We start from the raw sequence: 14,359 nt of genomic DNA, 5'->3' as shown, positions 1-14,359 counted from the left end.
TACTGGCAAATTATTCTGTGGACAGAGGAAACCAAAGTGGAGTTGTTTGGAAGAAACACACAACACTATGGGCCAGATTTATCATTAGCTCAGGTCAGAATAATGGAGTGAAAAAGTCCCAAAAAAGTCCCAAACGCTAAAACTGCGCACAAATTTGCGACTTTTTTCTGCTCTGCACTATGCTCGCCAGTTTTCTGAAAGTGGGCGTGTTTTCTTATGTAAATGAATCTCTAGACAGATTTACTATTGGGACTATTTAAAAAAGTCGCAAAAAAGTCGCAAAAAAGTCCCAATTTCACTCCAGTGAGGACCATGCTTATCTTATGAGACTTTTTAATAGAACATGCGACTTTTTCATAAAAACGTGCGACTTTTTCGTAAAGATGTGCGACTTTTGTAAAGCTGCTTACTGACGGATAAACTGCTACCGTCAAACCACATTTATTACAGTCTTAAAGGGCCGATCATAAATCTGACTTGGCTAAAACTGACTTTAGCCATATGTTAAAGTGGAGTGAGCTGTCAGAGTCATGATAAATCTGGCCCTATGTGTGGAGAAAAAGAGGCACAGCACACCAACATCAAAACCTCATCCCAACTGTGGAGTATGGTGGTGGGGGCATCATGGTTTGGGGCTGCTTTGCTGCGTCAGGGCCTGGACTGATTGCTATCATCGAAGGAAAAATGAATTCCCAAGTTTATCAAGACATTTTGCAGGAGAACTTAAGGCCATCTGTCCACCAGCTGAAGATGGGTGTTGCAACAGGACAACGACCCAAAGCATAGAAGTAAATCAACAACAGAATGGCTTAAACAGAAGAAAATACGCCTTCTGGAGTGGCCCTGCAGTGTACTCAAGTTGTGCGTAGTAGGTGTTTCTGGGTGTAGTAGTGCAATATACACTAACCTGGTACAGCTGACCCTCTGCAAGGGCAGGTATAGAATTAGAAATAGTTTGTGACGCCAGTGCCAAGTAAACGGTGGCACGCCGTTTGCGGAAAGCAGAAATAAATTGAGGAAACGTGGAATTAAAACAGAACTTGAACTTTAGTAGTTTTAAGCAGAGACAATCTTGGAAACGCAGTTCCTCAGCATACAGTCGATTTTGCAATTCGGTCGATGCAGGCAATTCAGTACAGCAGGGTAATTACAGAGTGTTAAACACAGGACTTGCAGCACAGGAGCTTGCACTCTAATTCTGTCTGATCCTGGAATGTAGCAATTCTTCACCAAGGCCCATTAACCTAAGTCTGGCTTTATATCCTTGGCTATGGCTTTTATAAGTACCTCCTCTGTTTCTCTCAGTACCTCTGGCTTTCCTGATCTTTGCCTCAGTCTCTCCCAGCTTCTGAATGGTTCCTCAGGCTCTTAGGCTAAGATGTTCCTGCTTCTGCACATGGGAATTCAGGAGGGAATCTTCTCCTGAACAGCAGGCTTCAGGCCTGGACTGGTCTCAGACATTGTCTAATCTCCAACTGTAGATTACAGACACTAGACTCCGTCTGCCTTGCACTTCCCTGTCTGGGCCTTATATAAACTAGGGCTCCCTAGCTCCCTCTATGGACTAGAAGTAGGAATGACACCCCTAGCAGGCCTGTACATGCAAGTTTCAGTAAGGGAAATACATACATTACATGACATTTTATAAAACTGACATTACCAACTTTCCATAATTAAGGAGGGACGACAGCACACCAAGTGACCTTTGGTAGTGACGGGTATTACAGTTCCCGTACACTACATACCCCACTGCTTTAAGCTGAGTACGACCTCGTACTCCATCATGGGTCGCCCAACTGGAATCTCTACCTGAAATAGAAAAAGAGACATGCAGGCATACATACATGCAATTCATCTGCATTTACATTTACATCAGGTCCAATTGGCAAAGGTGCAGGGTAGTGACAAGGGGCGTCGTTCTCTTCTCTCAGGATAGTGAATGGAACGGGGGCGCTGACCTGGCACAGCGTAACATTATAACCAGGATAGTCCATGACAATGAATAAGTCCATGATAAAACAGTAAAATGAATAAAACGGTATAAAAGTTCTTGGAGGCTCAAATAACAAACATGAGTCCGTACCCAGGTTATTTCTTATTAAATCTCAGAGGCTCTCATGCGGTGGAGTCCATCTCTGGGCACATTACTTTTAAAAGAGTAAGAATCTCAGAGGCTCAGGTCCTTTTGAGTCTGTCTCCGGGCACGGTTCCTTAGTATCAGGTTGCACAATAAAATGACAGCAAGAAAAGTGCTGTAAAACCCCTGATCAACCTGAAAAGGGGGTGAAGGGTAAAAGGTGCAACAAAGCAACAGGCACAACTTGGCGTGGGGTAGCAAAAGCAGGCAGGAGATCCTGGAAACAAGCCTGGCCTTGCTGACTTTGTGATTTCAGTGGTCAACACCTACCACTGAACCGTGGACAAACTGGCAGCCGCAACAAAGGACCAGAAACATAGGACTCCTGTCCTGGAAGGGTTAACATCACTTCTGAAGTAATAAATCAAAGGCCTAGCAGGCTGATTCACGGTGGCACATCATAACCACTTGGCTCTGCTGGCAAGTATCGTCTGTAGTATTCCTCTACAGGAGGGTGTGCCCACATAACTGTATCAGGGGGCAGCTGTAGGGTAAAGGGGCCCCTAATAGGTATTGGCCCCATAGGCCTAGGGGTGAACCCTCTGATGGACCGTGCCGGCCCTGGCATGATCACTGCAGGGTGTGACGTGCTTGGCACCGCCGCAGCAAGCGGTCCGGTGCTCTGGGTGCAGCAGTTTACGGCAATCGCGGGTCCGGTCTGGGGCACTGACGGAGCGGTGACAACAGAAGGCGGTCGGCGGGTGGTGACAGGCACCCTTACCTCATCCTTCCTCGGCGGTGTCTGGATCCTGGCGGTGTATGTCTTGCGCAACTCCCGCAACTTCTCCTCCAGCCGGACGATCTGCTCACCGATGCTCTCTGTGTCGGAGTCGCTGTCCTCTGCTGGCGCCGCCGGCGCAGGTACAGTTACCGATGGTGCGGACTCGGCCTTTGCAGGTACTGGCGATGCGTCTGGTCTCCGACCCATCCGGATGTTCTGAAAGGTAGCACTAAGTCCTTTTAACTGTTCCAGCTCAGATATTGTCTTCTCCCGACGAGGCAGCTCGGGGGAAGGATAGGGGCTCACCCATTTCTCCAACACGGTTGGCTGCCAGAAGACATTAGGCCCAATGAAGGAGCTCCGCTCCTGAAAGGCGTGATGGGCCGGCTCTGGAGAGCGTTCCGGTTCCCGCTCGCAGCCAGAGTAGTCTTCTCCTTCTTCTGCCTCCCAATCCTCATGTCCTCGCTTGGGACGGGTCACAGCAGTCGCATAGGGGCCTCGCAGGCTCTCGGCAGGGGTGTACTCCACTTCCTCTCCCTCGCGGAGGCTGTGCTGGTACGAAGGGAGGTAGTCTCTTTTGACAGACCTTCGATTGACATAGAGGTCTCTGCCAGTTAGATAGTCCTGAATAAACCCGTAGCCACGGGATTTGTCAAACGACAGCACCAGTCCCCTTCTCCTTTCCAGGCGGGGTTGGGTGTGCGTATGCTTCTCATGTATTGTCTTGGTTAGTTCCTCATAGACGATTTTCGTCCTTGTATTCCGCTTGATAGCGGCCTCTCGGATCTCCGCCATCAGGGAAGACCATTTGAAAGATGGCTGGAAAAAGTCCCTCCACGAGCCATAGTAGGGCTCGGGTTCTTTCTCCCTTGGGCGGCAGGCGGGTTGCTCCGGTCCCGGAGCGTAGGCCGGTGGAGCCTCCTCTGGCTCTACACCAACATCAGACATCTTTGCAATTTCAGGTGTGGACGCTGCAGCAACACTCTGCTCACTATCCAACATGCTCGATCCTTCTGAGGAGAGCGAAAGGGTCGCGTCAATTACAGCAGCTAGCTCCTCCCATTGCTCTGGGAGGCCGCCCCCCAGGCACTCCAGTATAGGGAAGGCGGTGTCCATTCTGGCAGACATGCAAATGTCCAGATAAGCCGTGGCGCCTGCCCTTGACCTTCTTCCCGCTTTTTCCTCAGAAAGGCGCCAATTTTTCCCGCCTTTTCGGGATGAAGGTGACGCAGCAGTAAATTCAGCCAGCTCAGCGGCCATCTTTAGCAAGAAACGCTGTCTGTTCACTGACAGCAAGCAGGATTGTAAAAAGTCTATAAAACCACACTCAAATGCGGCGATTTTCTTCCTCTGTATAGCGCAACACTGCACAGCGCTTTTTAGAAGTTTTTGGAACACTTTGGGTATGATTTTCAGTCCACAAAGTCCACTTGAATAAAACAGGCAAATTGTCACTTTGGTCACAGGGCAACTGTATAAGGCACAAAGTTCACGCTTCTTGCACTAGAAAGCGTGCGTATCCTGTTCGTGACGCCAAAAGAGAGGTGCAGTGTACTCAAGTTGTGCGTAGTAGGTGTTTCTGGGTGTAGTAGTGCAATATACACTAACCTGGTACAGCTGACTCTCTGCAAGGGCAGGTATAGAATTAGAAATAGTTTGTGACGCCAGTGCCAAGTAGACGGTGGCACGCCGTTTGCGGAAAGCAGAAATAAATTGAGGAAACGTGGAATTAAAACAGAACTTGAACTTTAGTAGTTTTAAGCAGAGACAATCTTGGAAACGCAGTTCCTCAGCATACAGTCGATTTTGCAATTCGGTCGATGCAGGCAATTCAGTACAGCAGGGTAATTACAGAGTGTTAAACACAGGACTTGCAGCACAGGAGCTTGCACTCTAATTCTGTCTGATCCTGGAAAGTAGCAATTCTTCACCAAGGCCCATTAACCTAAGTCTGGCTTTATATCCTTGATTATGGCTCTTATAAGTACCTCCTCTGTTTCTCTCAGTACCTCTGGCTCCTCTGATTTTTGCCTCTGTCTCTCCCAGCTTCTGAATGGTTCCTCAGGCTCTTAGGCTAAGATATTCCTGCTTCTGCATGTGGGAATTCAGGAGGGAATCTTCTCCTGAACAGCAGGCTTCAGGCCTGGACTTGTCTCAGACATTGTCTAATCTCCAACTGTAGACTACAGACACTAGACTCCGTCTGCCTTGCACTTCCCTGTCTGGGCCTTATATAAACTAGGGCTCCCTAGCTCCCTCTATGGACTAGAAGTAGGAATGACACCCCTAGCAGGCCTGTACATGCAAGTTTCAGTAAGGGAAATACATACATTACATGACATTTTATAAAACTGACATTACCAACTTTCCATAATTAAGGAGGGACGACAGCACACCAAGTGACCTTTGGTAGTGACGGGTATTACAGTTCCCGTACACTACAGCCCAGTCAGAGTCCTGACCTCAACCCGATTGAGATGCTGTGGCATGACCTTAAGAAAGCGGCGCCCTCTGTATACAGGCCCCAGAGCGGCGCCCTCTGTATACAGGCCCCAGAGCGGCGCCCTCTGTATACAGGCCCCAGAGCTGCGCCCTCTGTATACAGGCCCCAGAGCTGCGCCCTCTGTATACAGGCCCCAGAGCTGCGCCCTCTGTATACAGGCCCCAGAGCTGCGCCCTCTGTATACAGGCCCCAGAGCGGCGCCCTCTGTATACAGGCCCCAGAGCGGCGCCCTCTGTATACAGGCCCCAGAGCGGCGCCCTCTGTATACAGGCCCCAGAGCGGCGCCCTCTGTATACAGGCCCCAGAGCGGCGCCCTCTGTATACAGGCCCCAGAGCGGCGCCCTCTGTATACAGGCCCCAGAGCGGCGCCCTCTGTATACAGGCCCCAGAGCGGCGCCCTCTGTATACAGGCCCCAGAGCGGCGCCCTCTGTATACAGGCCCCAGAGCGGCGCCCTCTGTATACAGGCCCCAGAGCGGCGCCCTCTGTATACAGGCCCCAGAGCGGCGCCCTCTGTATACAGGCCCCAGAGCGGCGCCCTCTGTATACAGGCCCCAGAGCGGCGCCCTCTGTATACAGGCCCCAGAGCGGCGCCCTCTGTATACAGGCCCCAGAGCGGCGCCCTCTGTATACAGGCCCCAGAGCGGAGCCCTCTGTATACAGGCCCCAGAGCGGCGCCCTCTGTATACAGGCCCCAGAGCGGAGCCCTCTGTATACAGGCCCCAGAGCGGCGCCCTCTGTATACAGGCCCCAGAGCGGCGCCCTCTGTATACAGGCCCCAGAGCGGCGCCCTCTGTATACAGGCCCCAGAGCGGAGCCCTCTGTATACAGGCCCCAGAGCGGCGCCCTCTGTATACAGGCCCCAGAGCGGCGCCCTCTGTATACAGGCCCCAGAGCTGCGCCCTCTGTATACAGGCCCCAGAGCGGCGCCATCTGTATACAGGCCCCAGAGCGGCGCCCTCTGTATACAGGCCCCAGAGCGGCGCCCTCTGTATACAGGCCCCAGAGCTGCGCCCTCTGTATACAGGCCCCAGAGCGGCGCCCTCTGTATACAGGCCCCAGAGCGGCGCCCTCTGTATACAGGCCCCAGAGCGGCGCCCTCTGTATACAGGCCCCAGAGCGGCGCCCTCTGTATACAGGCCCCAGAGCGGCGCCCTCTGTATACAGGCCCCAGAGCGGCGCCCTCTGTATACAGGCCCCAGAGCGGAGCCCTCTGTATACAGGCCCCAGAGCGGCGCCCTCTGTATACAGGCCCAGAGCGGCGCCCTCTGTATACAGGCCCCAGAGCGGCGCCCTCTGTATACAGGCCCCAGAGTGGAGCCCTCTGTATACAGGCCCCAGAGCTGCGCCCTCTGTATACAGGCCCCAGAGCGGCGCCCTCTGTATACAGGCCCCAGAGCGGCGCCCTCTGTATACAGGCCCCAGAGCGGCGCCCTTTGTATACAGGCCCCAGAGCGGCGCCCTCTGTATACAGGCCCCAGAGCGGCGCCCTCAGTATGAAAGAAAACCAAGGTGATGTTTTCCACAAAGTCCATTAAGCAGCCTAGCTGCACTTTATGTTCCTGGACGAGTTCCTCGTTGGGGTGCACCCTAAGTATTGTGCAATACTATTTGTAATTCACAGGGAAATGATGTCTGTCTCTTGTAGCTTTAATCCTTACTCCAGCTCCCAGCATATAACACCCTATGAGAAGCCAGTCAGATAGGAAGGTGTCAGCGTATTGTAACGGTCACGTACACACACAGGGGGGAGGGAAGTGAGTCCTAATGACAGGGGACAACTGGACGGCAATCCCTAGCTTGGAATAAGTGCAGGGATGACAGACAGACAAACAACAGGACGTGAACGGACCGAGTCAATACCAGGAAAGCTACAAAGTACAAATGGAGCAAGCAGAGAATTGTCAGGAGAAGCCGGGGTCATAAATACCAGGAGAGTCGTGAAGTACTAAAAGGAGTCAGCAGAGGATCGTCAGGAGGAGGCCGGGGTCAGAATACCAGGAAAGACAAAATCACAGGTGGAACCTAAATAACAGGCAATCTGTGGCCAGCAGATTGCCTGTTTAAATAGGGAGCTAGAGGGGTCATGTGACGTGGCCAGTGTCACATGACTTCACACAGACTACACAGCCGAGCACCGAGTGATCAGCTCGGTGCTCAGCTCTAAAACCATTAGCATGAATGCAGATAGAAGCACACATAGTATTATCAGGAGCGCGGGTGACGCTGGACGCACTGATGATGCGCGCACACTCTGGACGTGCCCGCCTCCTAGACGGCGCCGTGACAGTACCCCCCCCTTTTACGCGGGGCCACCGGACCCAAGGACTCAGGTGACAGCTTCTCGGGATGATCCTCATGACATTTCTTAACCAGTCTAGGGGCATGAACCTCCCTAGCTGGTACCCAAGACCTCTGCTCAGGTCCATAGCCCTTCCAGTGCACCAGATACTGCAAGGAATTACGCACTCTCCTGACATCCACAATTTTAGATACCACATACTACACAGAATCCTTAACCAGAACAGGCAGAGGCGCAGCTTGTGACGGTACAATAGGTTCGATGTATTTTTTTAGTAGGGACTTGTGAAATACATCGTGAATGTGGAACAAGTTGGGCAATTCTAACCTAAATGATACAGGATTAATCACCTCTACGATTATGTACGGCCTTATAAAGCGAGGAGCAAACTTTCTTGAAGCAACTTTAAGTGAAATATTTTTAGAGGACAACCACACCTTATCACCCACCTGAAAGTTCATCCCCATGGAACGTCTCCTATTGGCCTTGACTCTTTGAGTATCTTGAGCCTTTTCCAGGTTCGATTGAACCCGAGCCCATACTGTGCACAGTTCAGAGGAGAGCCTATCCGCCTCAGGGTTAGAGGAGGAGACGGATGACCCAGAAAGAAAATGAGGATGAAAGCCATAGTTACAGAAAAAAGGAGAGACCCCAGCAGAGGAATTAACACGGTTATTCAGAGCAAACTCGGCTAATGGAAGGTATTTCACCCACAACTGTTGATCATCTGCAACATATGCCCTGAGAAATTCTTCCACCGACTGATTGAGGCGCTCAGTCTGTCCATTACTTTCAGGGTGATAAGCAGATGAAAAGGACAGAGAAATCCGGCATCTCAGACAGAAGGCCCTCCAAAACTTGGACACAAACCGCACACCCCTGTCAGATACAATATTTTCTGGAATGCCATGTAAACGTACAATTTGTTCCACAAACAAAGATGCTAGGGTCTTCGCACTCGGGAGTTTAGGCAGGGGAATAAAGTGAGCCATCTTGCTGAATCTATCGACCACTACCCAAACCACAGTTTTACCCTCTGCAGGTGGCAGATCAGTGATAAAATCCATTGAGATATGAGACCAGGGTCTACTGGGAATGGGTAAGGGTCGTAGGTCCCCAGCCAGGCGAGTCCTAGGGGTCTTAGACCTCGCACAAACCTCACAGGCCAACACATAAGTCTCTAGTTAAAGTAGGCCACCAGAATGATCTGGAAACCAGTTCTTTAGTGCCCTCAATGCCCGGATGTCCACAAAAAACAGTCAAGACACTCACCCAGCAGTTGGAGACGAAATAACAGGCAATCTGTGGCCAGCAGATTGCCTGTTTAAATAGGGAGCTAGAGGGGTCATGTGACGTGGCCAGCGTCACATGACTTCACACAGACTACACAGCCGAGCACCGAGTGATCAGCTCGGTGCTCAGCCCTAAAACCATTAGCATGAATGCAGATAGATGCACACATAGTATTATCAGGAGCGCGGGTGACGCTGGATGCACTGATGATGCGCGCGCGCTCTGGATGTGCCCGCCTCCTAGACGGCGCCGTGACACGTATGAGTACCTTAGAGGTATGCATTAGCTTGCAGCCCATACACCGCAATGTAACTGTACTTGGAGCGTTATTGTATGTCCAAATGCCACTTTAACAGTGTGGTGCAATGTGACGCGGCAAAGCCTCACTTACAGTTCCTTGAGCAGGTTCTTGGTGCTTTTTCTTATTTCCTGGTCCACTCCAGAACTGGATCCTACCTACAGACACGACACTCCTGGGGTTGTCGCTGCAAACCTCCTATTCGTGCTGTTGCCAGTCTCCACTATGAGCCGGTCCATTCCATTCCAGATTCAGCAGAGATAATCTCTTCTGGTTTCCAGCTGCACCAAGCACAGCCTCCATCTGCTCACTTCCTGCTTCTGGAGGAACCTCCTCGCCATACACAGGGAGAGTGTGATGCAATAAGTCATTTGCTAAGTAGAGGGTCAAACCTGCATATTCAGTTTGCTATCACACTTGTAAGGGTCCAAAACAGCCCATAAATTAGCTATTTTCCAACTTTGCAAACTAAATAAGTTATTAGTATTCCTCTGATAGGCAGCTCCAATGTAGACTTTTATCATCTTATCCTATGCTGCCATCTACTGACCAAAGTGAGATGTTGCAGTAATTATACAATTTACAACATTGCAGAGTAATACATTTAAGGTCCCTTGCCCCACATCCTTACATATATACAGGCCCCAGAGCGGCTCCCTCTGTATACAGGCCCCAGAGCGGCGCCCTCTGTATACAAGCCCCAGAGCAGCGCCACATGTATACAGGCCCCAGAGCGGCGCCCTCTGTATACAGGCCCCAGAGCGGCGCCCTCTGTATACAGGCCCCAGAGCGGCGCCCTCTGTATACAGGCCCCAGAGCGGCGCCCTCTGTATACAGGCCCCAGAGCGGCGCCCTCTGTATACAGGCCCCAGACAAGCACCCTCTGTATACAGGCCCCAGACCGGCACCCTCTGTATACAGGCCCCAGAGCGGCACCCTCTGTATACAGGCCCCAGACAAGCACCCTCTGTATACAGGCCCCAGACCGGCACCCTCTGTATACAGGCCCCAGACCGGCACCCTCTGTATACAGGCCCCAGACAAGCGCCCTCTGTATAAAGGCCCCAGACAAGCACCCTCTGTATACAGGCCCCAGACCAGAACCAGCTGTATACAGACACAGTTCCAGACACTTCCCCCTCATCCAGTTTAAGACCCTGTAACTGACTCCCTGCAAAATACAGGCACATAAATATTCTCAGAGAGCCCCTAAATACAGACCCCCTAAGAAATATAGACCCCAGACCAGACCCCCCAGTCTGCAGACCCCTAAGACTTTCTATACAGACCCCAAACCAGACCTCTTCCTTGTTACAGACCCCAGACCAGATGCTGCAGTGTGCAGACCTCAGAACTCCATGTCTACAGATCTCTGACCAGACCACAAACGAGCCCTTTACAAACCTCAGACCAGATGTTCAGATACACACTTCTCCCAGTTCCTTCTCTTTCCCTCCCAGTCACTGCTGCAATGTCAATGTCAGGATTTTGCGGCAGAACTCGGATGCAGAGGGAAGTACATGATCTGGGAGAAGTATTGAAATTATGTGAGGCATCTGGGAGATATGCAGGCTCTTCCAGGAGGTCTCCACTGGTTCTGCAGGAAGTTCAGGAGATGTCACCTGTTTTAGGAGACTCCTGGAAAATCGGGAAGAATGAGAAAGTAGTACACATAGATATTCAACATTAAAGTGGCTGATTCCAGTGGGTCCATGATCTACCAAAAACCCCTTGGATAGCTGTGTCTCCTACGTCCATCGTTCCACCACTGCCTGTTGTTGCTGTGACAGTTTATGCAGCCTTCACTATAAGAATTTAAGGATGTCATCCATGTGCTGCCAGTAATGACCCAGCTTTCCCAGGAAGAGATAAAACTAAGAAACAACCTGGATACTTCATCATAGCTTTCCTTCAGTGACCTCATTGACTTCTCCTTTCTGTCCTGTCTACCTGGCGACAAGAGGATGGCATTTAAACACCTCAATATTTGAGCATCAGTAAAAAATATCTGTGAAACCCGTTGCGCCAGGAGGAAATGTCAGAGAACCTGCCACCATTAATCTGAGTGATGCCTTCATTATTGACAAGGTGGAGGATGAGCACGTTGTGATGGTTATTCATCGTGATCCCTTATTACTTATGAGAACAAGTGACCGGGGAGCGTAAGGAGAGATGTTCCTGGCTTGTGTTTCTGCTATTGATCTGTCACCATCAATCCCAGGGACCTATGTACTTCATCGATCCACCGCACTGTGAACTATATACAATATCTGCTGCATGTCACTCCACATCTTCCAGGCTTTTGCTATGGTGGTAACCACGCATTTCATGCTCCACAGGACATTGACCACTAAATGAAGAGCGAAGACATTACATCTGAGATGCCCTCACCATTTCACTCGAAATTCAATATACAGAGCTGGTCCATTTACTACCTAAAGGTTACCCGCACGTTGAGGACGATTTCTTGAATCTGTTCCTTTAACCTCTTAGTGACCAGCCTGTTTTGGGCCTTAGTGACCAAGTGATTGTCTGCATTTTTTCCTCTTCGCCTTCCATAAGCTAGAACTTTTGCATCACTGCATCCCAAAACTCATAACTTTTTATTTTCCTGCTGTCAAGCTGAGCGAGGGCTTGATTTTTGCGGAACAACTTGGACTTTTTATTTGTATCACTTTAGGGTACATAAAATCTTTTAAATGCTTTTTGCGAATAAGCAAAAAACAGCAATTTTACAGCGTTTACAGTAAGGGATAAATGCCACGATCATTGTGTAGTGCGGGTCGTTACAGACGCGGTGATGCCAAACAAGTGGAGGGAATTTTATTGTGGCAATTTTTTTACTTAGAATTTGTTTTTATTTAATAAAAATGTTTTAACTTTTTTTTTTTTTACTGTTTACTAGTTACTAGAGGACTTAAACAGGCACTTTTCTAATACATTGGATTGCTTATGCAATGCAATGTATTATTCTGTCAGTGCTATACCGACATCCACCAGCAGGCTGTCCCAGAGAGGCACAGCCAGCTAGGAATACAGAACTTGGGGCCTTCAGCAGGCCCTAGGCTGATATGCCAAGACATCGGCACCTTCTGATCTCATTCGTGGGGTACCAATGAAATCTCCCTCTGTAACCGCTGAGACCCCGCAACTACTAACGACTGCGGCAATTCAAAGGATAAAATGGCTTGGATCGGTGCTATCCCCCACACTCCGCTGCAGCTCTTAGACTGGGCCGTCGTAAAAAGTTGTATTGGTGGTCAACAAGGGGTTAAAAAAAAAAGAAGCTGATAAATGAGAAAAATAAACACCATTATCCTAAAGGTTTAACTTGATATGTTAGCTCTGGGGGTCAGTCCTCTCAAGAATCGGGTGCTTGGTCCCCCTACGTGACATACAAGTGGTTGAACACTCACAATTGAAGACAATGGGACATTTTGACTCCAGAAGCCCCGGGTGAGATCCCAGAGGTTGGACCCCCACTAACAAGTGTTCTAAATATAAAGGTCTATGATAATAGTATAAAGATCTATAGGAAAAATGCCATAGAAACAGACTTGGTAGATAGTCAACTTTATGGACCAGTGCCAGGAAGCTGTAGTCAAGGCATTTAAAATATGTACAGAAATCTTTCTAATCATGAGAAGAGGACAGCATCTACAAGTCATGGTCAGTAGATGGGGGCGAAGATCCAGGGATTTATTCTAATTGCCAGATCTGGAGTCGGGATGGAATATTTCCTCTAATAGAGGGCATTTACCTTTGACATTTGCCTTCCTCTGCATCAATACTTTAGATAAAAGGTTGGACTGGATGGACCTTATCAGATATGTTACTGGGACCTTGGATGGTCCTTAGCCACATACGCTGCAGACACAACATCATTACTGGTTGAGAATTACAAGATTTATTTTACATTATTTTACCATTTTACATGAAAGGAGCAGAAGTTGTCATTAAAATTGTGTATTTTCATGTCATTCGGGTGGACATCACTGTGTGGCGTCTTATCCTGCATCTCCCTCATGGCAGCGCTTCCCTAGCAGATACCTTGGTGCTGGGCCAGGTTATGGTGCCTATGTCTTCTTGGTTGGATGCACCAGATCCTGGCATTCTGCAGCCTCTTATCTCAGTTCCAATTTACAACATTTCAAAGATCACATCAAATATGTCTTTAGATCTGTGGTTATACTACTGCCATATTACTTGTCATATCTCTGGCTCCTTCTTCTGGCTATTCTGTTGGTCGAAAGTTTTCTTCATTTGTGTCTCAGGACTGAGCTTATCCTCATGCTGCAATGTTGTCACCAAAGGAGGCAGAAAATTGCCTGCAAACAAAACAGCATTGTAACTGCAGATAATGCACAAGAATATTACTACTATAATACTGCTCCTATGTACAATAATATTACTACTATAATACTGCTACTATGTACAAGAATATAACTACTATAATACTGCCTCCTATGTACAAGAATATAACTACTATAATACTGCCTCCTATATACAAGAATATAACTACTATAATACTGCTCCTATGTACAAGAATATAACTACTATAATACTGCCTCCTATGTACAAGAATATAACTACTATAATACTGCTCCTATGTATAAGAATATAACTACTATAATACTGCTCCTATGTACAAGAATATAACTACTATAATACTGCTCCTATGTACAAGAATATAACTACTATAATACTGCTCCTATGTACAAGAATATAACTACTATAATACTGCTCCTATGTACAAGAATATAACTACTATAATACTGCTCCTATGTACAAGAATATAACTACTATAATACTGCCTCCTATGTACAAGAATATAACTACTATAATACTGCTCCTATGTACAAGAATATAACTACTATAATACTGCTCCTATGTACAAGAATATAACTACTATAATACTGCTCCTATGTACAAGAATATAACTACTATAATACTGCTCCTATGTACAAGAATAAAACTGCTATAATACTGCTCCTATGTACAGGAATATAACTACTATAATACTGCCTCCTATATATAAGAATATTATTACTATAATACTGCTCCTATGTACAAGAATATTACTACTATAATACTGCCTCCTATGTA

General features: G+C 48.5%; 1 protein-coding gene across 1 annotated transcript in view; it reads right to left on the bottom strand.

Annotated features, from left to right (window-relative positions):
* Window positions 1–13,184: 13,184 nt before the first annotated feature.
* The window catches only part of LOC120991091 (shootin-1-like), a 37,785-nt gene continuing 36,610 nt past the window's right edge, over window positions 13,185–14,359 (bottom strand). The window contains exon 12 of the mRNA XM_040419982.1: window positions 13,185–13,581. Within this exon, the coding sequence (XP_040275916.1) occupies window positions 13,463–13,581 (119 nt within the window). The 3' untranslated portion in view covers window positions 13,185–13,462. The remainder of the gene's footprint in view (window positions 13,582–14,359) is intronic.

Source organism: Bufo bufo, chromosome 2 (assembly GCF_905171765.1).
Source record: "Bufo bufo chromosome 2, aBufBuf1.1, whole genome shotgun sequence".
Lineage (NCBI taxonomy): Eukaryota > Metazoa > Chordata > Amphibia > Anura > Bufonidae > Bufo > Bufo bufo.
The sequence above is the reverse complement of the archived record's forward strand: the minus strand, read 5'-3'. Positions and strand labels throughout refer to the sequence as shown.